The 25,838-nt window shown below is 42.8% G+C and overlaps 2 protein-coding genes across 4 annotated transcripts in view; one reads left to right on the top strand and one right to left on the bottom strand.

Moving 5' to 3' along the window:
• Window positions 1-12,172, top strand: part of CFAP91 (cilia and flagella associated protein 91) — a 32,710-nt gene extending 20,538 nt beyond the window's left edge. The window contains exons 12-18 of the mRNA XM_066616107.1: window positions 741-812; window positions 1,720-1,866; window positions 2,354-2,575; window positions 4,639-4,787; window positions 5,184-5,275; window positions 9,610-9,927; window positions 12,086-12,172. Coding sequence (XP_066472204.1) covers window positions 741-812; window positions 1,720-1,866; window positions 2,354-2,575; window positions 4,639-4,787; window positions 5,184-5,275; window positions 9,610-9,926 — 999 coding nt within the window. The 3' untranslated portion in view covers window position 9,927; window positions 12,086-12,172. The remainder of the gene's footprint in view (window positions 1-740; window positions 813-1,719; window positions 1,867-2,353; window positions 2,576-4,638; window positions 4,788-5,183; window positions 5,276-9,609; window positions 9,928-12,085) is intronic.
• A 3,537-nt stretch (window positions 12,173-15,709) lies between these two features.
• GSK3B (glycogen synthase kinase 3 beta) overlaps window positions 15,710-25,838 on the bottom strand; it is a 131,258-nt gene continuing 121,129 nt past the window's right edge. For all 3 annotated transcript variants that reach the window (XM_066614637.1, XM_066614638.1, XM_066614640.1), the window contains one exon: window positions 15,710-20,293. In XM_066614637.1, coding sequence (XP_066470734.1) covers window positions 20,226-20,293 — 68 coding nt within the window. In that variant the 3' untranslated portion in view covers window positions 15,710-20,225. The remainder of the gene's footprint in view (window positions 20,294-25,838) is intronic.

Genomic DNA, 25,838 nt, shown 5'->3' with positions numbered 1-25,838 from the left:
AATCCTAACCACACTTTCCTGAGAGTAAGCCCCATTGAACAAAATAGGACTTACTTCTGAGTAGACCTGGTTAGGTTTGTGCCCTTAATCTGCATTGGTGTGATCTTCCTCTGTGTAGTGTTTTACAAGGACTGCCACTGCTCCTCCTCAATTTATAATGATTTGTTTATGGTACTCATAAGTATACTATAGTGTGCCATGAGCATGCTTGTTCTTCACAGCAGCGTTAAAAGAAAGTCCTTTCTCTTGGCTTGCTGTGCAATTTCTGGCTCTGAAATTTTTGGCTGGCTTCTAGATCCAAAGCATGTTTGACGAGCCCAGTCATGTTAGGACTTAGCTTTGGCTGTTTTCTTTTAAACCTGACTTCAGAAGGGGAAAGAGCTCTGCACACATTAGACATTAAGCATGCCCTTTCTATACTGATAGAGCTGCATCATTCTGGACAGAGAGCAGGCTTTTTATCTATTGCTGGGTGCCCCATAAGGGAAAAAGGATGTTTCCATCCAGATATCCATCAAGATGTCCAACCATTCCCTCTGAAAGTCAATCTGTGAATGATTCAGACTAGTTTTGAGAGTATTCTCAAAGGAATCAAGGAAGTGGGTTTCTTCCTCACCCTTCCTTACCCATGCTGTACACATGAAATCTAGATGATACATAGATTGTTTTTCCTGTGTCTTTTCCTAAGCATTCATCTAAAAGAACTTGGCTGTGACAAATTATTTCATTGTCATTTGCAGATAGAGGAAGAGAAAGAACTAGCTGTGATTACACTGCAGAAGTTAATCCGAGGCAGAGCGATCCAAAACATGGTATGTGTTTTTTCTTTATGGTGTCTAAATATCTAGCTGCATGTTATAAGTGGTGGAGTTCTGCTTCCTTCCCCTAACATCAAACACTGTGCATAGTTAGTTTTGGCAGCAAAAGATTCAGTTTTGTGCCCAGGCCCTGTGTCAGCACATGGCATCTTTGGGCAGCTTACCTGCTCATGGGTTCTACAAAGGAGGTGTGGCCACCATTTTTTTTTCCATAATTCCACTGAAGTAGCTTCAGCCTTGCTTGATACTGGAAGTCAAACGGTGGCCTTCTACAAACTGGAACCACTCTCTTTCCCCAAAATGCCTCCAAGACACTTGCCAAAGGACAAGTTCTTCTAGAGATGTGTTTTTGGGACTTAAAGCTGACCGTGTCAACATTTCAAAGCCTTGATTCATCTCAGAGCAACACCTCAACTCCTTCTTCATCATATCTGCGTCTTGGAGTAGTTCTGCACACTTTCCGGGACAGGGTGTTCCTTTCTAAGCAAACATCAATCCATGACCTGCCACTTCAATCACTTCCCAGGTCTTGCCTTCTATCACTGGTGAAACTCTTGGGGGGATTAGGGTTTTTGTATGGTCATTTTGCCATGGGCACGGCTCCTTGTCTAGACCACTGCAGACTATCTGCTGGGGTTTAGTTTCCCTAATGGCCTGAACCTGGATGTATCAATTCCAAAACTAGTGGGGAACAATCCCCACTGAACGCAAGGAAGCTTACTTCTGAGTTGACATGCACAGGATTGCGCCATAACTCGTGATGTGAGAAAGAAGCAGTTTCAGAGAAATAAGTCAAATATATCTAGGATATGCTCTTTAAAAAGACATAAGGTTTGAAGGAAGAAAACATTCATTGTGTATTTTCTTTCATTGATTTGTTATATCTTCGCTTTAAAAAAAGATGTTTGAAGGCAAGGAAAAGCGACTGGAACTGATCCGGGAGTTACGCACCACTCATGCGCTTCAGGAGGATGGGCAACTCTTGAAGAAGGCTGAGAAGCAAGTGACATTGGCCTTGCAACGGCAAAGAGATCTACACGAACACAAGGTTTGGCTGTAAATATAGTGGTAGTGATTCCTCAGTTAATTTGCTCATTCTGTGTTGGGCCCTTGTTCTGTATTGGGCCCTGTGTTGGGTCCTACAAAAAGTAATGTTACACCAACTGAAGGTGAAAGAGAGCTCCAGCCTCATAGTGGACATTTGACTACCTGAAGGGGAAGTGAAATTGCTTACAAGAGCTGATGTAGAACCAAAGGCAGGTTCCACTTGCTTTTCATAGCTGCATTATTTAAATACTACAACGTTGTGGAAGACTCTAGGAGCTTATCATTACACTGCTACAGGGTGAAAGTGAGCATGGCCAAGAAGAGAACCAAGTCATTTTCATGACTCCAAAACTAACGTGCATAAATCTACAATCCAACCTTAAGGTTGAGTACTGGGACCAAGTTCCAGCACTGAAGATTCATCCCTGTGAAAGACAGAAGGGCTCACCTTTTAAAACTGAGCATAATTCTTCTTGTTTTGCTTTCAGATGTCTCTCATGGAAAAGCATTTGGCTCGAGTGGAAGGGAGGGCCCTTGCAAACATGTTGGACTTCCTTTCCAAAGAGCTAATTAGGCTTCAGGAAGAGCGGAGAATCCACGCTTTTGCTATGCTAGCTGAAAGGCAACGTCGAATGCGGGAAGCAGAGGAGAGTGGGCGCCGCCAAGTAGAAGAGAGGCGCCGACGTGAGGAGGATGAGGTCTTTAAACAGGCACGTAGGGGGCATGTGGCCACTGGTCTTAAGGGGACCCAAGTCCTGGTGTTACCACACTTGCTCATTGATACATGCAATCACGCTTATATGTCCATTCATCTATATCTGAGTCTCTCATCTATTGTGAATGCCAGTCTCCTTGAGTTTGCACTGTGAGTTAATGATCAAAGGTCCCTAGATCATTGACGCATAGTGCAAACCCAAGGAGATTGGCATTCATAGTAGATGAGAGTTTCAGATATAGACGCAAGAATAGGACTAGATATTGCAGGGATACGTTTACAATTAAGGGAATCAAGAATGAAAATGGAACCAAATAGATGAGCAGTGATTCAAATGTTGAATATTGGATTTATAGTAAAGTGGCACTAGACTTTAGAAAAGCATGTGTGGTAGTGTTGCTGAGCCCCTTGGAAGCAGAGGGGAAGAGTGGAGATGCAAAGTGGAGAGACATTTAAATAGTCAGTGGAGATTAGAATGTTTAGCTGGGGCAAAACAGATCACTGGGAAAATAAGACTCTAGGGTGGGTAAGAGAGGAACAGAGGAATCCTGTGACTTATAGCCCAATCCTATCCCTGCCAGCCCATAGCACGGAGCATGCACTGCATGCTATGGTGGTGGTGGGAACAAGACAGCCTGGGAGAGGTGAGTAAAAATGATTTGCAACGCCAGACTGGGACTTATAGTGGCAGCTCTCAAGATCCACCACCATATGCCCCAGATAGGATTGGGGCCTACGTGTGGAGCAAGCTGGAGCTCATTATGGTGCAGAGATAAGCCAGGCAAATGTAGTCACTTAAAAAAATTTTAATAGGGGTTGAGGAGGGAAGGCAAGGGGGGAGTATATTTTTAAAAATCTGGTTGGGATTTGAGGTGTCCCAACACCAGCCTTGGATAAAGACACATAAATCTGTCTTGTGTTCCATGCATTTCTAGCACTGACCAAAGACACATGCTTAGGCACCTCAAAACAAATAGGGGTGCTAACTTGGTTGTGGGGCAGTTAGCAGCCCAATCTCATCCATGGGAAATGCTGGTACAAAACATGATCTGCCAATGGAACGAGCGCTCCATCAGTGGAAGTCAGCTTCCACCAATGGATGCAAACCTAATGCAGGTGGATTGTGCCTGAAACCCAGCACCATCGCACACCTGATGCAGATCAGCCATCAGGATAACTCCATTGGTGCTGGGGACATTCCATAGGAGTTTATTGGGTGTGCTGTGCTAATGATGTGGGTGAAGCACCACAGGCGAAATAGCACCAAATCATATCCCCACCACCACAGGGCAAACACACCCCTTACTGCACAAAGTCACTATGCCAGCCCCAGACCAGGCATAGATTAGAGGAATTTCATAGGTGACCATGCACGTGTTACAAGCACCAAAAAAGCACAGTACCCTCCAACCTCCCATACACCTCCCCCATCCCACAGAGCATAAGGCATAACTCTGGCAGGCAATCAATCCACACCCACCCCACCATATAAGCTCAGCTCTAACAACCACACTCTCTGATCACAAGATGCATGGCATGGGGCTATATCACCCAGCCCTCATGAAAGGGGACTTCGGTGGAGGGGAGCACTTGAACAAACACTTCACTCTGCACCAACAATCACACTTTACACCAAACCCCCATCATTATCCTGAACAAAACACGGGGCATATACTCCCCTTGGGACCGATTGCCAACACTTGTCTTCTCACATCCAGATTTTTCTTAGCAGAAAATACATCTAGATTTCCCCTTCCACACATGTGAGTAAACTCAGCCTCCCATCAGTTAGCCATAAACCACATGCATACAAAGATCTGTTGCCTGAAAAAAAACATTTGACACACAATGTGTTCTCAATGAAACCCACACATTGCTGAGCAGCAAGGGCCCCCCAAAATGTGCTCTTTGTCTTCAGCTGTCAGTTTGATGGGTGGGATGGTGGGAACCTCCTCAGCTTGGTATAAATGGCTCATGATTCACTTGAAGTGGAAAAAAGCATCAATTTACGTTATCAACTAAGTATATTTTATCATTGGGATTTCCCCCCCCCCCCAGGTTATTAAGGTGCACCAGAGCACAGTTGATTCCTACCTGGAAGATATTATCTTGAATAGCATAGAGAATACAGCTGATGAACAAGCCAGAGAAGAGATTCAGAGAGTGGCTGTGGAAGTCAACAACATTGCTTATGAAATGGAAGAACGGTAGGGATCTCCAGGGAACAGCAGCAAGCACCATAGAAGCGAAAATAATAAAGTATCTGGTGGTACCTTAAACAGGGCCGGAGGCAGGTTGCACCAAGCCCTGGGGGGAGGGGGGCACTGAACCTTTGAGGAGTCTGCTTATGCGGAAATTAATATTGCCCTGTTAGCACTGAATCTGGGCTCATTTGCGTGATGCTCAAAGGAAAATTCCTCTTTTTTTTTCAAATTGTCTGGGAGGTCCCTGAGTCAGACTCACTTGGCAAGAATGTTCACAAGTAAGAATATTTCCCACATATAGCTCTACTGTAAAATGGAAAGAGGAAAGAAACCGGAAAGGGAAAGGGGACTGAAGGCAAAAACATAAAGTAACCTTTTAAAACGTGATCTGCTCTATAGTCGAACCTATCTGCAGTCTGAGGAGATTGTGGCCGAGCTGGTTTATGGCTTCCTGATCCCTGAAGTGCAGAAAATGGCCATTAAGGAGAAAGGTGAGAAATCGGAACACTTAAACATTCCTGAAGTCTGCTCTTCATTCGACACCTCTGGCCATAGGGTGATGTTCCTACTTGAACAAACTTGACCCAGCTTTAGTGCGTTAGCAGTAACTAGCTGCAGGGACTTTTGCATAAGATGTTGTTTATTTGTCTCACCCTTTTTCCACCGTGAACTCAAGACCGTGTACGTAGGGCTCCCAGACAGTCATCCAGCCAAACCCCTGACCAGAGCAAGACCTGCTTATTGTTCGGAAGGTGCTCTCATAACATGCTGTGAACCTTATCAAAACTAAACTCATACTCCAAAGCTCCTTACTGCCAAATTGTCTATCCACTGTCTTCATTTTTCTTTACCTGTCTGCACCCTTCAGCACAGTTGTTCACTCTTTCTTGTTTGACTTCCTTCATGGCCGGGATCTCTGATTCTGTCTTCTGATTATTCTCTTCTTTCTTGTCTAATTGTCCTTTCAGTTTCTGCAAGGGGACATTCTTCATCTGCCTTCCTCCTCTCTGTCACAGACCTTCAGGGTTGTGTTCTTGACTCCCGTGTTTTTTCTCTACAGGCTTCAACTGGGTAGTCTCATCAAATCTTATGGCTTTCAGTACCACTGATGTATACTGATGACACCCAACTATACCACTCTATACCAGAACTTTTCTCCTGCCACCAAATTCCTCATCTTCAACTGTCTATCTGGGCATTTCTGTGAGGATGTTTCATTGTCATCTCAAACTCAGTACATTAAAGGCAAACTTCTCATTTTTCCTCTGAAGCCTTCCTTTCCTCAAGCTCTCCTTGTTCATTCATTCTGTGGCACAAACTGAAAGCCTTTGACTTCATTCCTTATATGTCTGTCACCAAAATATATTGCTTCTCCATCTGTAACATTGCAAAAACATGGCCCTTACTTTCTGTCCTCTCAGCAAAAACTGTAGTTCACATCCTAGTCATCGCACCCCGATTACTACAACCTTCTCTTTTCATCTTCTTTTGTCTCATCTCAACCCCCTTGCCCCAAATTCAGCATTTTGCCACCAAAATTGCTCACCTCTGTCATTGCTCTGATCATGTCATGCGCCTCCTTTATCCCTACATGAACATGGGTGTAAGCAATTTTGTTGACATTTCTCTGCCAGCTGCAACTCCTTGTGCGGCATCCAGTCCTGTTCTGGAGGGTACTCTCATTTTCAGAAGATGCTTTTCCTGAGAACGGGAGTGGGGGTGATGGTTCAAAAGCTCTGGGACAGCTTTTTCTATTTCAGTCTACCTGTAATGTTTCGCTTAACAACAAGGACACATTCTGAAGAATGCATTGTTAAGACTATTTGTCCTTGTGCAAACATTCTTAGTGCACAGTGCCATCTAGTGGGACAATCTGGTATACCCTGTTGCTTCAAAGCTCCATTATAATCTTATAGGACTACTTTAGTATGCGGTCCATTATTGGTTGGAATGTTGTTATGTGGCACATATCTGTACTTTATGATTGAAGATGGGATTTTATCTCGGACAGCACAGCATCTGACCTGAAATTGATTTGGTAGCTAGCATGCTTTCAAAGTATTTTTTATTTTATTTTTAATGGGAGAGTTTATTTTGCTGGGTCTAAATTTTTTGCGACATTCCAACTAAGTTGTTTCTGGTCAAAACCACAACAGCAACTTGATACTTTCAATTGACCAGAAAATGTTTCATTCTGATGTCAGCTCAACGTTGCTGACATCAGAATGACAGAGAATGACAGAGCAATGTCAGCAATGACAGAGAATAAAAAGGAACATAAACTGTGGCAAAAGAAATGTAAGAAGTTGATAGGGGAGGCCAAGCGAGACTATGAGGAACGCATGGCCAGCAACATTAAGGGGAATAATAAAAGCTTCTTCAAATATGTTAGAAGCAGGAAACCCGCCAGAGAAGCGGTTGGCCCTCTGGATGGTGAGGGAGGGAAAGGGGAGATAAAAGGAGACTTAGAGATGGCAGAGAAATTAAATGAGTTCTTTGCATCTCTCTTCACGGCAGAAGACCTCGGGCAGATACTGCTACCCGAACGGCCCCTCCTAACCGAGGAGTTAAGTCAGATAGAGGTTAAAAGAGAAGATGTTTCAGACCTCATTGATAAATTAAAGATCAATAAGTCACCGGGCCCTGATGGCATACACCCAAGGGTTATTAAGGAATTGAAGAATGAAGTTGCAGATCTCTTGACTAAGGTATGCAACTTGTCCCTCAAAACGGCCACGGTGCCAGAAGATTGGAGGATAGCAAATGTCACGCCTATTTTTAAAAAGGGAAAGAGGGGGGACCCGGGAAACTATAGGCCGGTCAGCCTAACATCCATACCGGGTAAGATGGTGGAATGCCTCATCAAAGATAGGATCTCAAAACACATAGACGAACAGGCCTTGCTGAGGGAGAGTCAGCATGGCTTCTGTAAGGGTAAGTCTTGCCTCACGAACCTTATAGAATTCTTTGAAAAGGTCAACAGGCATGTGGATGCGGGAGAACCCGTGGACATTATATATCTGGACTTTCAGAAGGCATTTGACACGGTCCCTCACCAAAGGCTACTGAAAAAACTCCACAGTCAGGGAATTAGAGGACAGGTCCTCTCGTGGATTGAGAACTGGTTGGAGGCCAGGAAGCAGAGAGTGGGTGTCAATGGGCAATTTTCACAATGGAGAGAGGTGAAAAGCGGTGTGCCCCAAGGATCTGTCCTGGGACCGGTGCTTTTCAACCTCTTCATAAATGACCTGGAGACAGGGTTGAGCAGTGAAGTGGCTAAGTTTGCAGACGACACCAAACTTTTCCGAGTGGTAAAGACCAGAAGTGATTGTGAGGAGCTCCAGAAGGATCTCTCCAGACTGGCAGAATGGGCAGCAAAATGGCAGATGCGCTTCAATGTCAGTAAGTGTAAAGTCATGCACATTGGGGCAAAAAATCAAAACTTTAGATATAGGCTGATGGGTTCTGAGCTGTCTGTGACAGATCAGGAGAGAGATCTTGGGGTGGTGGTGGACAGGTCGATGAAAGTGTCGACCCAATGTGCGGCGGCAGTGAAGAAGGCCAATTCTATGCTTGGGATCATTAGGAAGGGTATTGAGAACAAAACGGTTAGTATTATAATGCCATTGTACAAATCGATGGTAAGGCCACACCTGGAGTATTGTGTCCAGTTCTGGTCGCCGCATCTCAAAAAAGACATAGTGGAAATGGAAAAGGTGCAAAAGAGAGCGACTAAGATGATTACGGGGCTGGGGCACCTTCCTTATGAGGAAAGGCTACGGCGTTTGGGCCTCTTCAGCCTAGAAAAGAGACGCTTGAGGGGGGACATGATTGAGACATACAAAATTATGCAGGGGATGGACAGAGTGGATAGGGAGATGCTCTTTACACTCTCACATAATACCAGAACCAGGGGACATCCACTAAAATTGAGTGTTGGGCGGGTTAGGACAGACAAAAGAAAATATTTCTTTACTCAGCGCGTGGTCGGTCTGTGGAACTCCTTGCCACAGGATGTGGTGCTGGCGTCTAGCCTAGACGCCTTTAAAAGGGGATTGGACGAGTTTCTGGAGGAAAAATCCATTATGGGGTACAAGCCATGATGTGTATGCGCAACCTCCTGATTTTAGGAATGGGTTAAGTCAGAATGCCAGATGTAGGGGAGAGCACCAGGATGAGGTCTCTTGTTATCTGGTGTGCTCCCTGGGGCATTTGGTGGGCCGCTGTGAGATACAGGAAGCTGGACTAGATGGGCCTATGGCCTGATCCAGTGGGGCTGTTCTTATGTTCTTATGCTGATTATTCTAAATCAGAGCCGCACAAACAGCGGCCTGAAGGCCGGATCCGGTGTCCTCACAAATCCGTCCACCCGATGAGCGGACTTTTCGGTTCTGTTCAGCTGCCATGTGACCTCCTCCCTGTTTGGAGGACAGGGACGCTCTGGGCAGTTGCATCTGCCTGGACATCCTGTTGCGCAGCCTTCTGGGACGCCAAGCAGATGATGCAACTGTCCAGAGTGTCCCTGTCCTCCAAGCAGGAAGGACATCACATGTCAGCTGAGCGGAATGCTTGGATGCAGTCTGGATGGGGACCACATTCTGGGCACACGGCACTTGAAAGTTTGAACTGTACTATTCTAAATGGAAAAGCAGAATTCCTTTTAGTAGCTCCACCAACTTGGAGTTCTTCAGCAGGATATGAAGTGGTCCTTAAAAGATGTGTTCCCAGAGCTTTATTTTGTACTTTCAGTTATAGGTAAACAGCTTGTTCTTGACATTCTTTTTGCTAGCCTCTATCAGATCTCTTTCTTTTCCCTCCCTCACAGTAAGGCAGTCCCAGAGAAAGCATATTTATGCAGCTCATCAGATCATCCATGGGAACACAGAGACAACATTAACAGACCTCTTTGCCTCAAAGATCTATCTGGCGACAGGGACTCTGCCTCCAGGGCCTTCAGCAGAATCCGTTCCTCCTGCAAAAGCTACAGGACCAGAAGAAGGTGCTGAACCACAGGAGTCAAAGCTTTCGAATGACCCACCAGCTGCCCCAGCTGACCAAGCTCAGTCTGAACAGCCACCTGAAGGAAGTCATGGTGTTGGGTCTGCCAGGCCCTCACTTAGTGAGGAGACAGAAAAAAAATAAGGTATGTTTAGAATTGTGTTCTTACCAGCCTTGCAGTTCTGGCTAGTGCTCAGTGTTGCTTTAGCCCTGAAGCAGGTGAAAGCAGATACTCTAAAGTGTTGTGGAATAGCCTGAACACACTTCCTCTGCCCTGAAGAGAAATTCCTCGGAAGGCAGTGCAGGTGTATTAAAGCCACTCCCCCAACCTGTTAGAACAGTGATTTTCAACCATTGTGCCACAACCTATTGTTGTGCCTGAGAATGGTCCACAGGTGTGCAGGGGGTGGGAGGTTTGGAGGAGTTTGGATCATTTATTAGTAGGGCTATTGGGGCATGTGAACCCCCCTCATCAAGGCAGAATGGTGTGCCTTGACAATTGTAGCACCTTGTCAGTGTGCCATGAGATGAAAAAGTGCTGTGTTGGAATGTCTCTCTGGATTCATCTTCAGCATTTTTTGGGTGTCGGGAGAGGCTGGGCAAATCTTGTTCTCTGGGGAGAAAAAAATCAGGCCAGGTCCTCCTTGTTTTGAATACTTTGCTTGTTGCTACCACCCGCCTTGCGTCCTTTCCTCTCTCCCCCACAGGGGTCTCCCCCTGTGACAGAAGGGGTCAGCCAGCAGAAAGGAGGTAGCTGCAGCAAGAGGCTGAAAAGGGTTTATCGATAATGCAGAGAAGAGTCCTTCTTGTAGCCAAAATAGCCTGAACAGTTACCTTGCCTGCAGAAAACGAGGGAAAGGGCCAAGAAGCTGGCAACCTGAGCTGGTGAACCTGCCGCTCCAAGCAGGGCAGTTTTACATGGGAGTTGAGCAGAGGAGGGTGTGATCAAGTGGAAGTTGTCTTGCAGCAACTCCAGAGACACTTCTGACTCCAAGGAGGATGGCCAGCAAGGAAGAAACTGGGTTTTGCACAGAATGTTGAATGTGTTTGTTCCTGCTGGTAGATACACAATCCAATCCTATCCTGGATTGGGTGATGGGGAGCAGAGACCACTCTCTCAGTGGTCATTTTGGAAGTACTGCCCCAAGAGACATGATAGTGTAGGTCACTTGCAGTTCTATTATTCTTGTGCACCCCATTCACTATTCAAGGTAGTGCCTCTGCCAAATGATGTCCACCAGATGCAGGGCCTTTCTCTGTAGTGCTGCCAACCCTGTGGACTGCCATCTCCTGAGCAGTAGCGGACCTTTCATTAACTAAGTGGGGCAAATGCCCCGGGCGCAGAGTTCTGCATCCCTCTTGGTCCCATGTGGAAGCCTCTGAGGCTCCCGACGCGGTTGGAAACTGTGCTTCTGGTTTGCCAGCTCTGCATGCTGAACCAAGCCTCCTACCACTATTTATTGTGTTGAGCTGTTGGTCTTGCTGATAGGCAGCAGGTGTCTGGGGGTCCTGCATGTACCACCAGCCACCACTTCAAGTACCATTAGTGCTACGAATACCACCGGTTGAGAAATGCTGGGTTCAATGTTCTAGTTTTTTTTTAATTTGTCCTGTCCTCTGCTTCTTATAACTGCTTATATTTTTCTATACCTTTTGAGAAATTTGCTGGTTTTATTGCTGTATTTTGTAGTTTGTTTTGCTTCATTTAATATTTGTTAGCTACTTTTTGGTTTTGATAAGACTTAAGTGTGATGCAGTTTTAAAAAAATAAAGTAAAATTTTAAAGATGGTTGTAAACTTCCATGTACCCGGTTGTTGCTGTGGCTTAAAAATTGGGTCAGTTGATTGGTACTTCGGTTGCTGAAGAAAACAGGAAGCAAGTTTTTCCTTACTCCATATTTTCCTTATTACAACACACACTCTGGAAGAGGTGGTGTGTCATCATTCTAGACCCTGCTTTTTTCTAGGATTTGACTGAGCCAGTCTCCAGGTTCAGCTCTGGAAGATGTAAGAGTAGTAATAACACACAGGAAGGGAAAAAAAATTAGGAGAGCAGATGGCAACGGAAACTACAGGATCCCTACATTAACAGAACCAGCTTTCTTGAACTGCCCTCCCAAGCTGGCTCCTAAAAAAACTGGTTGGCTTCCAAATCCTGCAAAATATTTTACACCCCTGCCACTAAATATATATATGTTGCTCAAGGTGATGGAGAAAATAACTGAACTCCTTTTGTGGATGTGCTTCTCTCATTCAAGCATTCATAAACTGCTCTAAGTAACCTGCTGTGTTCTCTTGGTCAGACTATCCTGAAAATTCTTGGAAGATAGAAATGCCAGCAAGATGTGGGCCAGGAAGAATGCATACAGCCCTCTCCTGCAGTCTTCAGTGGGTGCTGGTGTCTCAAAAGTCATCCATGGTTTCTATGTGTAAAGAAATAAAGCTAGAATAGTAGGAATCATGAATGCTTGTTTCCTGTAAGGGCATTTTAAGTCAGGTTACTTTTCTATAACATGGAAGTGTCTTAGAGATGTTTCTTCAGCCCTTTATTAAACTCATTTTTTTTACTGCTTCAGCTGCCTGGTCCAAATTCATTCAGGAGGGGGTAGGTTGCCACACTTTCAAGACTGTCACATTTTTCTACTTTCTGCTCTTAAAGACTTGGGTGCTCTTTATTACCCAGGAGGCTTTCCCAAGGCAGCCTTTTTTGTGTCTGGCTTCAGGTGGTGGCAGGAACTATCAGGCCAATCCCAGTATATCCTAGTCTGACCAAGGATTGAGGGAGCAAAGGAGAAGTCAGCACAAAAAGACACAACACCTACAACATTGAGACTCCATTACTGGTTTCTGATGTTCCCGACATCAATATGCCATCACTGGTTTCCAGTGTGCACAACATCAACATAATTACACTGATATCATCCACTGATGTCCACATCATCATTAGTGCACCTATAACATCCCTGAAGGCAACACTGGCACACCGTCTCTTCAATGTGGACAGCATCTTATAACTTACGTAGGTGCAGGAATCCCATCAATGAAACAGTGGTCAGGGCCAGCTTTATGATGTCATGAGTAGAGGTGTTTGAAAACTGTTGTTCATTTTACTCAGAAGTAAGCAGGTTGTGTTGAGTAAGATTTAGGTTGTAAGTCTCTTACTCATCAGAAACAGACACCTCTAAGCATGTGTTGAAACTGCTACTTGGATCAGCATCCTTACTGAGATGACAAAGGGTACAATCCTATCCAACTTTCCAGCATGAAGGCCATGCTTCAGCAGCAGAAAAGAGACCTCTAAGCCAGTGTGAGCAGCCAGGAATAAAACCAACAACTTTTAGCCCACTTGGAGTCTCATCAAAAGGAGAACCCTGTTAGCTCAGCTCCTACCAGGGATCAAGTGCAGCTTGTCCAATCAGGAGTGACTGAGGAGATCCATGAGTAGATGAGCAGTAAAAGGGCTTATACTGTAAAACATTTGCAGTTGGTGCTAGAGAACAAGATCTCCCCTGCCTGTGAATTTTCCAGCAGTGGTGAGAGACAGCTGGAAGAAAAGCAAAAAAATGGGCAGGAGAAAGCACAGGGCATGCTAGGAGCGAGTGCCATAGAGACAGAACAGCTGCAGTGTGGAAGTGAAGGGATTCTGCTTGAGGCCTTCTCTATTCTATGACAGCCTGTGGAAGAGAAAGTGCATTAAGATTTGCTGGAAGGGTAATCTTCCATCAGTCTAACCATAAGGGGCAGAAGAGTATACAGCCACTAAAGCCATAGAAGGGGGAAAGTTGCTTACGGACCTTGTTGCCCCATGCATGCCCTTGTGAAGGCCTTGGGGGTGCACTCTAGAGGCAAACTCCAGGAGTGGGGAAATGCCAGAGGACTACAAATTAAGGGGAGCAAAGGAGAACAGAAAAACTGATCTGCCTTCTCTGGAGATTGAACTGGTGGAGAATCCAGCCAACTTTGCTTTGCCCTACCTAGCAGGTGTATATACAACTCAGAATTGTATGTTTTTAATTAAATGTTAACATATACGGTACTGTTATTAACTGTAGACTATTTTAATGCATACATTTAAAGGTTAAATTCAATACTGAATTAATTCATTAATTACCACCCTAGAATTCATTTATTAATTACCACCCAATCCAACTTTAATCCTGCTCTTATTACCCCAGTATTATAAAAATGGTTAAGTACCTCTAAATTTTCTCTATACAGAATGATATGCTGATTTTAAACACCTAATAGTGCTCTACCATTTGTTTTCACCATGTTTTAATGAACAGGACTTTCTTCTTTGTCCAATGTTGAACAATTAGTCATCTTGCTGCTATTAGCAGGTTAAAAATATTCAGATTCTTCTGCGTCTAATAACCCCAAATTATGTTTCAGGAATTATAATTTCTACTTTTTTCACGAACTGAGTTTTTATCTTCTGGTAGACATGGTAGTTGGTAGACACTGCCAAGCACTTTAATTAGATTATACCGACAGCAAAATAGAATAAGCCTTTATGGTTAAATAGCAGCTTACCACAAATTCATAGTAATGTACAACTCAATGCACAGTGATATTTCAGATATCCAGACCCTAATTAATGTTAATATTTTCCAAGATACGTTCACCAAAATCTTTGCTCCATTTAGTACAACAGCTTAATGCTATCTGCAGAATTTATTATATTTGTTATCTTTTGCAATTGAAAAAGAACACCTTAGTTTGACCTCTTTATATTTTTATAAACCCATTGATGATGAAATACTTCTTTTGTCATTGTCACGAAATCCTCATTCTTATTTTTTCTGTTACTAATTGTTTCTGTTAGCTAAATGAAATAAGATTCCAATGTTAATGGAACTATGTTCAAACTTTTCAACATCACAGATTCCCAAGATGATTTTCTGGATAGTATTGTCTATTCCAAATCATTAATGCTGATTTAACTGCTATATTATTAATGTGTCCTTTGTCTGATCCTTTCTACCATACAATTTCAAAAGGTGTTCCAATTCCCTTGAAGTTTATATAGGATTGACACATTGCTTTCATTGGATTGACACATACATTAGGAGCTGCAGTTGTGATACGATTTCAATTTCGAGAACCTTTATTGGCATTAAATTGTGATACATAACACCACTGCAAACTGGAAATCCCAACTCTTTTTTTAATTCTTAAAACAGATTTTTTATTGCTATTCTCTTTTCCAGTTGAACTAAACTTTTGCAAAATGTTTTTTTTTTCAACCTGAAAATCTATAAACTGAATTGAAATAAAACTAAAATCTTGACTAAGAATAAATGAAAAAGAGCCTTTTTTGCAATATAATTTTTTTTATTGAAGCAGTAGTCACATGACCTTGCATCTAGCCTTTTAGGATAGTAACAGAATGGATATGGCCAGTCATCTGACCTGAAAAAGATTTTTTTGTTTGCGCAAACAGACATCACGTTTAATACATACATTATCCAGGACTGAAACCCAGCTCAGAGATAGCAACGTGCCAATTTGTTGGAGGGAACAGCCTCACAAGACGTGGTTATGATAAACTCTTCACACCATCACTAAGTATCATTACTCAGGGGCTCAAAAAAGGGAAGTATGTTATATGAACTGTCTTAGCGTGTCCTGCAAGTGAATAAGTAGGGGCATCTTTAGGATGATGATTGTGAAAGGGCTCCTTCCTCACTCTACCGAAACAAATGGCTTGGAAGAAACCAGAAGCTGGCATCTCTTGCAAATACACAGAGTAATACAGACCATTTAAGAAAACATGCTACTTCCCTGTGTTTTCATTATAAAGATTCAAAACCACCTTTTGAATCTGGAAATACAGTTCTGGAACAAGGTGAACAGTAGAAGACAGATTAAGGGAGGAGATGGGCAGAAATGGTCAGAGTTTTGAAATAAAGACCACACACTTTGAATTTTAAATTTCATGTCCAGACTAACCTACTTTTTATTTAATGCAAATTACAGTACCAGTTAACTATTTCCGAACCAAGTCACACAGAACAAAATGTATTTACAAAGGAGCAGAAGGGAGAAGGTAAAATAATAAAACATTAAGCATACTTTCCACAAAAGAATTTATATTTAAAATGAAAAAAATCAGTCACAGAGGCATTCAAGTAGTAATAATGTTATATAGATTTTGCTTCTTCTTTGAATCAAGACAGCTTTGCATGTGTACGCAATAGTTTGTATACAACTCACAGTCCATTTTTAAGATTTCTGCTTTTAAGATGGAAGTGATCACACTAACCGTGTGTACAAGCCCAAGTGATCTATCAGCAACATAGTAACAAACGCAAATTTTACAGGCAAGTATATTATTTATATATATAAACTCTTATTTATATATATAAATTGTTCTTCTGAAAAACCAAGAACAAACAACACAAGGAAGGAAGATACGTATTTCAAGCTAAACCTCTACATACTAGTCTTAATATGCCTTTTCATTTTGCTTTTATTGCCTTCTTGCAAAATGAAGCAAGAAATTTGAGCACGTTTGGCTAAATCTCCTGTAGAAATATTAGAAATTCTCAGACTCTCTGATGTTTACATCTGAAAAATGTAGATCCTGCGCATGATACTAAACTGTGCTTTTCAAACTGGCTTAGACCTCCAGTGACTGAGATTTCTAATGGAGAAAAGTTTATTGGTTAACCTCTCTTTAAAAGCATTACTAGTCCAGGAGTATTTCAAATTAACATTAATTACAGACATCCACCATTACTTGGCTTATTAATAAAAGGAAGTATGTTCAAGCATCAGCCATATTTGTTTAGGACATTCTCTTTTGTTTTATTTTCTTAAGGAAGGTACTTAGAAATTAAGATAACCAGTGTCTTGATTGACATTCAGTTGGGGAAGCAGAGAATATCATTAATGCCATCCCAGGGACATGCACAGTTGCAATGCAGACAAAGAACAGATCAAGAGACCATACGGTACTTCATTTAAAAGCAAGCCACAAAAATAAAATTCTGAGTGGACTGTCAGAAACCAAATGCTATCACTGACCTTTGTGTCACCAGAAAAAGTGCAGCCTCTGCCTTACTGGAATGAACACAAGATGGTTACAAAAACAAAACAAAACAAAAACCAGCAACCTTTGGTTTGATAAAAAGTTCAGCATTTTGCCACTGAAGACAATCTCATGAGGAATACTAACATGGTAGAACATACAAGTGAGCTAAGTTTCAAAAGCAAGGCCTTCGTGCTGGGCACAAGAAATTAAGGTCAACTTCAAAATTATTTTCATAAGAAAATAACACTTCAGAGGTGGGGTGGCTGGGAGAGGGAGGGCAAGAGGTGTTCTACAGCTTCAGACCCTCAAATACCACAGATTAATCTCTGCCCAATCAGGCTTGCAAGATTTCTTGCAGGGGTAGGGTGGGGTGGGGCGCTGATCCTGATTCCAGGCCATCTTCTCTGCAAAGCCCAATCCTGCCTCTACAGCAACACAGAGACTACACCAAAGCTTCTAGAAGCTGGTCTCTAAAAGAACTCTTGACAAACATACTGGGTATAGACGAGCAAAATGTAAACTTGCCACTTAGATGCCAAGAGAGGAAACGTAAAATGAAACCGGTCACTGCTATTCTTAGGAAGAGAAGGAAATTTTTTTAAATACCTACAATGAAGCCAAGGTTTGAAATGAAATGAGTTCTAAATGCAGTTTTCTATTTATTATGCTGCTGACCATGGAATTGCTGAAGAAAAGGAAGCAACGATATTGCCATGTGGGAGACATCCATTACAAAGTGTGGAAAAAAATTTAAAAAAATCATGGAAGCAAAGGCACTCCAAACTATATAGATATACTATACATCGCTAGAGTTATTGTTATAATAATAATAATAATACAGGCCGGTTATCTACTGTACAGAGTTAGAACTATATGGCTTTAAAAAGCTCGTCTACATTTTGTCTGAATATTAAAACAGAATAACTGCCCTGAATGGTAACTTTTTGCTCATTAACAGCAGTTCCTGGGTCCACATATTTACATACAAAGCAATAAAACTCAAAATGTTTAAAACAACTAAATGTACAAACTTGAATTTGGTGAGGAGCTTTTGTCAGTTTATTTACAAAATGTTATTGAAACTTCTGGATCCAAAGTTGTATAAAACTTCATTTGCAGACCCGCCATGATCCTTGAGAAAATAAAAACCACCAGGATTCCAGTTTATACACAAATACACATACACTAAAATATTTAAAAAGAATTAAAGCTTTTAATTCTTCTCCCTTGCTAGCTACAAACTTAAAAAAAACACCAGTAATGCGAATCCTAAGGTACCATCTCTCTCTTCCGTGCTCAGACTGTCTTGCTGTCATGACTGTAAAATGGACCCCTCTGCAATTTCCCTGCTTGTTCAAGTGTCTTGTGAACAATGATCATGAAAGCTGTATACACAAGATAGAAGACACTTACACATTTGTTTCCTGCAATAAGTTCACCTTTCAAGTCTCTCATTTATCACAGGTTCTTTTATAGTAAACATGGATAATCTGAACAAAGATAGTTCCCAGACACATGGCATTGAAGCCATTTTAAAAACAACTTAACTGAATACTTTTTCCAGTCATCCTGTCCTTTTAGGCAGGCAATAACCATTTCTCTGGCAGGCACTCTGAGTCAAATGTTAGGAGGGCTTGCTCTCCACCTCTGAATGCCTTCACATCTAGGGAGCAAACATGAGGCCTAGGAGAAAGGAAGGGTATCCTGAGTCTACAAGGTCCTTCTTGCCCTCAAGTAGTTGCATCTGCATGCCGTTGGCTATGCTTGAGCCAAAAACAGTTAATCCTACTTCAAAAGATTCACCGGTGGACTCCAAGAAGCACCAAAATGACTGAAGTTCATTTGAATTGATATAAGGCCTAGGTGGATACGTTTCTTAAATTGACGAGGAAGTCACTCAAAAGAACCTGTTTCTGTCACTGCACTAGCAATGGCATTTCCTTTCACAACCTCACTAAATATTGCTTTAAATTTCAATAACAGAGACACTGACCTTTTGCCACTACAAGAATAACCAGGACAGACACAAGAAACAGGTATATGTGCTTCAGTCAGATTGATTATGGATTGAAAAAACAAAAATAAAAAGCAGCATTGTATCTATGTATATATTTATGTATCTGTATATACTGTATGTACACACACACACACACACACACACACACACACACGCCTGTTATATACATACACATACACACACTTAGCTTTCTATAACTGAGCAGGTGCAAGTAAACAGATCTGTCTACTTAATTAATACTCTACCATTATGAAAGAACCACGACAGCAACTGCTGAAGAGCAATAAATAAAGATGAGAATGGAAGAAATTGAAAAGATGGTGCTAAATACAACGGCTAGCTCTGGACTTAAAATGATGTGTAAAATAATGAAATCTCTAACCGAAGTGAAAACATCCTGTCCCATTCACATTATAATCCCCAACATCCTTTCCTATCTGTTTCTTCAGAAAAGAGGCCAGTGGAAAGTCAAAAAATGGGGTAGATCAGGTGTAGAAGTGCCTTCACACCTGCACCCAAGCTCTTGGAGGAATCTGCACCTGGAGGAATCTGAACACTGCTGAAGAATGCAAATGACTGGCTATGGTCTCTTTTGTGCTTTACAGATCTCCTTTAATGTTCTGCTCTAACAAGCTGAGGTGAAGGGAATGAGCATCTTTAACTCAGTCTGTGTGAATATATCTGTAACATACATATCTGTAGGATTCTCCAATGCTAGAATGAAATTTAAGATAAAGATCTCTCTCTAACTGCTCCTAAGTTTCAGCACAAAGCAATGGCCCTTTCCCCCAACCCACCCTACTTCCCTTTGGCAACTCTGCATATTTTAGCACCTCACCTTGTCCTTCCCTCTTCCCCTTCTCCCAACCCAAAGACAGTGAAGGTCTTCAGCATATGAGATTCAAGATGAGTGATACCTGCTAAGCTCCCGACCAAATTCAAGTTGCGCTTTACATCACAAGTTGTGGAACTTCACTTAAAAATACAAGGCTTAAAAAAAGGAGCTTCAGCTGAATTTAGGAGTTTCCTTCTAGTTGTCGTAGAGGGGCTTAAGTCAAGATTCCTGATTCTGAAGTACACTACAGCAATTGTTTGAAATTAGATTGTCATGGGAAGAGACACTGGTCTGTTCTATTGCTCCATTTCCCCTTTTCCCACCCCACCTATTTCTCTGCCCCAAAGAGCCCACAGAGTGAAGATACAATGAAATTGGTTGTATTTATAGATATTTTACAAGGTTAAATAAGAACAACAATAATAAAAAAATCGAACACTATAATGAACAGGGTTTTCTCCTCTTTAAAATTTTCTTTCCAAATGTGACCAGTGTTGCTGAGCGAGACTCAAATTACTGGTGATTGTTCCTGTACAGGTTGCTGCTTGGGACCCTTCAGGTGGAGTTGGAAGCAGATGCTGAAGCTACGTTATTGGTCTGAACTCTGTCTCCTGCGTTAGCATCTGCAAACAGAACAAAAGAAAGCAAAGCAGGTTACAGACTGGCAACTGGCAGTTTTGTAGCAAGCCTAGTCGGCCTCTCAATTCAGCTAGAAATTGTGCATCTTTTCAATTAGGCCTGTTTGGCGCCAAACAGGTAGTGCAGTGCACACAGTGTTTTTCCAGCTGCTGTTGGATCTGTCCCATGCCCCATGTCACAGTTGTGAAGAGCAGTAAAACTCTGGTGCTAAGCATGAGTTCCGAATATCTGGATGATCTCATGAGCACAGCTATCAATCTGTAGTATATTCCCCAATGTACCAAGAGATGCAGGCACTGCAGAGAAAAGAGTGAAGGCAACAAGTCATCCCTGGCTTTATAGGGCACTTCCTCAAGTAAAGCACATTTGAGACATAAAACCAAACTGAGGTTTCAGTTTCATGCAAACTAAAGTTATTACTAAAGGTATTAACAGACATTAATAACATAGTCTGTCATAGCAAAAAAAATTTAACTTGACAAATATCATTAGAACATACTGTATATACTCACCTATAAAGTGAATAAATTTATGCCTAAAAACTGAGCATGAAAACCTGGGTTGACTTATACACAGGTGAAAACAGTGAATTAGGCAGGGGCTTCTGGGAAGCTTAACAGCTCTCTGGTGAAGTTGGGGGGGGGGGGGCCTGGGCTGAGAAGCAGGACACAAGGGGTGGAGGAAAAAGAAGAATTTTTACTAGTACTTATGATATACAGAGGCAGCCATTTTAGCTTCTTCTCCAGACAGGAAGAGAAGGCACTTACGGGAACTGTAATCTGTTTGAGGGCTGCTGCAATGGAAGTGCAGCACTGTAGTCCTCACAAAGCCTACAACTCCCATAAGCACCTTCAACTCCCATCCAGTTTGGTGAAGGTAAAATGCCTCTTTTTTCTTTTTGCTGAAGCCTCAGAACATTCCTGGCAAGTCATTTTCAAAGAATTCTTGCCCCCCCCCCCCCCCGTAAAAAGTAAGCCAGGGCTAAAGGTCTCCATTGAAATCAAGCAAGCCTCTTTCTCTTTAGCACAGCTGCAGCATCATTTCATTTTGCAAATGCTTGCATTTTGCAGAGATCTGTTTTTTAAACACCAGGATGTATCTTTGTTTCACTTGAAAAAAAGTACCAGGCTATAATTCAGTGCACCATGACTTAAGAATAACACCCATGGAAAGCAGTGGGTCTACTTTTGAGTAAATAGGATTGCAACTATGTGCAGCCTGCATTTGCTCAGTCATTCCTTGTTGCCTGTCCCTCTGCTGTGAATTGAATTGCAGACTCCCTGTTATGTGTTATAAGTTGTATGTTATGTGTAGAGCCCCTGCTTAACACACCAGGAACCTTAAAGAAGGATTTGATTAATGGTTCTACTGTTATATTGTTTACAGGCATGTACTCTGATAGTGTTTACAAAAAGGTTGTGAGACCAGAATTTTAAAAGTTAATGAATAAAAATGTATCTTATGATCTTTTACTACATTTTTAATAAATTAGAGACTGTACTTTGGTGACAATTACTTAGGTTATTTTTCAGAATCCGGCCTTGGGTAAAATCAGACAAAATTATAGTCAGACATCCTTCAAAGTTTAACCTCCGACTTATCTGAGAGTCATAGGAAAATTCCTTGATATATATATTTTTTAACTCAAAACCTGACTCACCTATGAGATCGACTTATAGGCAAGTATCTGTGGTGATCTGACAAATGTCGGGGCATAACATATCCAGACTAGGGTGTGGGAAAATGAGAGCTTGCTATGTTTCTTCTTCTTCCTGGGTTCAAAGTTATGCATACCTATTAAACATAACGTTGAATTCAGTGAGAGGGTTGTGGGGAGGATTCATGTACAGAGTGAGGAGAAATATGCGATCCAGTGACCCATTCCTAAATCCTAGTTTGTTTTTTAGTGTACTAGGCTGAGACAGGAGTAAATCGGTGCATCACCTCTTGTTTTTAAGAAGAGGTGGAGAAAGAAAAGGGTAATTTGTGAAATTTGTACTCTGCTAAGAGTGAGGACTCTAAAATTCTTGACATGTCTTCATTGACAATTTAATATTACAGAAAGTAGGAGGAGGAACATGGGGACTATTGTAGACCTCATCCTCATCCAATTGGGAGAACCTGGTTGATGAGGTAAAGGCTAAGAGAACCTTAGGAGTAGGAAGGAGAAAGAGATAGCCAAATAGAAAAGCCACAAGCACAGAAGGCTACCCAGCAGTGTCACCTAGAAAGTTAATGCCAAAATGCGTAAGTGTGCAATAAAATTAAATCACCATACACAAATAATCCACAAGCATGTTACTATTATAGTAGCAAGTCAAGAAGGATAAAGATAAAAAGCATAAACCCATAACATACTGATCATGTCAGACTCCATGATGCTTCACTGAACTCCCTTAGCATCTAAATCAAGCTGTTACATACATTCCATGAAAATGACCTCCCTTAGCATCTAAGCATTTTTCATGGGCTACAGATTCTTGAATAAAGTAGATCAAGAAGTTTTTAGAGTTCTAAAGTACAGCTATGCACCACTTAACAATGGAAATATGTTCTCCTATCCCTGTTGTTATGTGATTAGGTCATTAAGCAAACATTAAGCCTAATCTATTGCCTTTGTTGTGTAAACAAGCAATCCCTGCAAGACACTAGCTGGCTGCATAGGCTATTGGAGATAGATTGTCTCTTCTTTGCATTAAGAGCCTCCTTGTTATGTAATCAGACACTTTGCTGCAGGCTATGGGAGACCTGACTGCCTCATTAAGAGCCTCATTTGTTGTGCTTTGACCACCTTCATATATGCTGTTCATCATTAAGCGCATGTTAAATGACGCATACCTGTTCCTGTATATTTGAAATGCTAGAAACAGAAATTCATTCATTACACTAAAATCTGCATATAAACCTATGCACATTTATGAACTTTCTAGCCTGGGCCCAAAGTCTTGAGAATCTGCTAGCACAATCTCTGCCCTCTGCATTCCTCGAAGACAGGGGTGTCAAGGCCCGGAGGCTGGATGCAGCCCACGGAAGCTTTTTATCTGGCCCTCAGGCTCTCAGCTTCTGAGCAATGCTGAGGTGAAAATCAGGAGTTTATGGCTTACCTTGGTAAGTCCTGTTCCTGGTGGAGACAGGGGGCATTCCTGACAGATGGGAATGTCCCTCGTGGCATTCTGTAGGCAGGTCAAAACCCAAAGGGTGGAGTTCCCTGTGCGCAGGGACCAGGACCCAGACTAATAGCCAAGCCACAGTCCTCAGAAAAAACAAACTTCACAACGCGTAAAAAGTTAACTTCAGATAAAAACGGATAAGAGACACCCAGGGTAGAAAATGAGAGTGCAGTGGACCCCTAAACAAGCAAAGACTGACCCCTCATTGTGTGTTCAAACCTCAAACTGGACCAGAGAGGTGCCGAGTCCAACGAGAATAGAAAAGGGGAGGGCAGAATGCCCTGTCTCCACCAGGAACAGAACTTACTGAGGTAAGCCATAAACTCCTGATTTCCCTGGTGGAAACCGGGGCATTCCTGAGCAGATGGGATCTCCCTGAGCAGTAATCCCTGAGTTGGGCGGGATCAGAGACAGAACACATTAAACCTTAAGCACCTTTTGGAGGACTTTCCAAAGGCAGCAACCACAGAGGCATGAGAGCAAACTTTATAGTGCTTGAGAAAGGTATGAGGTGATGACCAAGTGGCTGCTCTACAGATCTCAGACAAGGAGGTGATGCCATTGAAGGCGGCTGAAGTGGCTGCTCCCCTCAACGAATGTGCTAGGATTCCTTTAGGCGGTTGGAGTCCTAAGGCTTCATAGGTCAGAGAGATGCACGTTCTCAACCATGTAGCCAGAGTCACGGGAGAGACTTGCCTCCCCAGTGCCCTACCCTGGTAGGCTATGAATAGAGCATCGGTCTTTCTAAAAGATTTAGTGTGCTCTGTGTAGAATCTGATAGCCCGACGGACATCCAGCAGGTGCCAGGACCTCTCTCTTGGATGTTTGGGATTTGGACAAAAAGATGGAAGTTCTTGTTGCCGGTGGAAGATCGAATTGACTTTGGGCAAGAAAGATGGGTTTGTCCAGAGAACCACACTGTCCTTATGAAAGACGCAGAGTTTGGGATGAATAGACAGGGCTCCCAGTTCTGAGACTCTAAGAGCAGAAGTGACAGCCACAAGGAAGGCAGTCTTTATGGAGATCATTTTTAAAGGAATTGCAGCCAGGGGCTCAAAGGGGGACTAGATAGAGCTGTAAGAACTTTGAAAAGGCCCCAGGTTGGAACCCTGTGAATGGGGGGAGGATTAAGAAGAGCCATCCCTTTTAAAAAACGCTTAACATGGGGGTGCATCAGTAGAGACAGATGACCTCCTGCTCCTAGAGTGCCCTGAACTGCCACCACCTGGTGCCGCAGGGTGGAAGTCTTGAGGCCCTTTTCCAACCCATCCTGTAGGAAGTCAAGAATAACAGAAACTGACAGGGCAGGAGGTCTGGCTCAGTTGGTAGAGCTGCCACCTTGTATGCCTGAAGATCTGAGGCTGCCAGTTCGAAACAACCGGAAGTACCCCAGAACTGACGACACGCTGATATACTGATGAGCTGACCTTCGGTGGCAGAGAGGAGTTGCCATGAAGTGGAGCGTGGGAGGCGAACGGCCAGAGAGAGGCCAGACCGGGAAGGAATCCAGCTGGGAGGAGGAGTTCTATGGAAGACTAGAACAATTGTAAAAAATCCCTACGGGGGTTTAGAACAGCCTGCCTATGTAAACCGCCTTGGATTAAGGTCTGAGGAGAAATCTGACGATCAAAGAAAGGTGGTATATAAATACCTGTATAAATAAAATAAATAAAAACTGGGGTCTAGATCCTTTTCTCTGCATCAGGAACGAAACTTCTTCAATGTGGTTCTATAAACCCTTCTTGTGGAAGACCGTCTAGAGCTGGGGTCGGCAACCTGTGTTTTCAGAGCCGCATGCGGCTCTTTCAGTCCTCTGATGCGGCTCCCCAGTGGGGGCTGGAAGCAGGGCGCCTTCCCCTTGGCCTCCGCACAGCCAGCCCAGCCCCGAGGGCGCCTCACTCTGGCGCGGTGTGCTGCGGGTGCTGGCTGCTTGTGAGTGTGGGGCGCTGCTCCTCCCTGCAAAGCTGCAGCTCCTTCCCTGCAGCTCCTTCCCTGCAAAGCGCCCCCCCTGCACGCACAGCAGCTCCTTCCTTGGCAGGCAGGCAGGGGCAGCGGCGCTCTCCTGGACCTGCTCTTATAAAAGTTGCATATACAAGAGGGGAGTGCATTATAAATTGGGACATACAAGGGGGAGTAATAACTATAAATCTCTTTATTGTATTGAAAAATACTAGTCATTAGATTTTGTATTTCATTGTACCTCTTTTACATTACTGTGGAAAAGACACAAAGATGACTATTTACTGTTGGTCAGGATTTTCTGCTAGGGAGGGCACCAGCCCAAGTCTTGCCTATAGCACCAAATTGACTAGGGCAGGCCCTGGGAAAATAAATTAGTATTTAATTTAAATGTATTTTA

The sequence above is a fragment of the Tiliqua scincoides genome, chromosome 2 (genome assembly GCF_035046505.1).
Source record: "Tiliqua scincoides isolate rTilSci1 chromosome 2, rTilSci1.hap2, whole genome shotgun sequence".
In the NCBI taxonomy this organism is placed as follows: domain Eukaryota; kingdom Metazoa; phylum Chordata; class Lepidosauria; order Squamata; family Scincidae; genus Tiliqua; species Tiliqua scincoides.
Note: the sequence above shows the minus strand (reverse complement) of the source record. Positions and strands in the feature narration are given on the sequence as shown.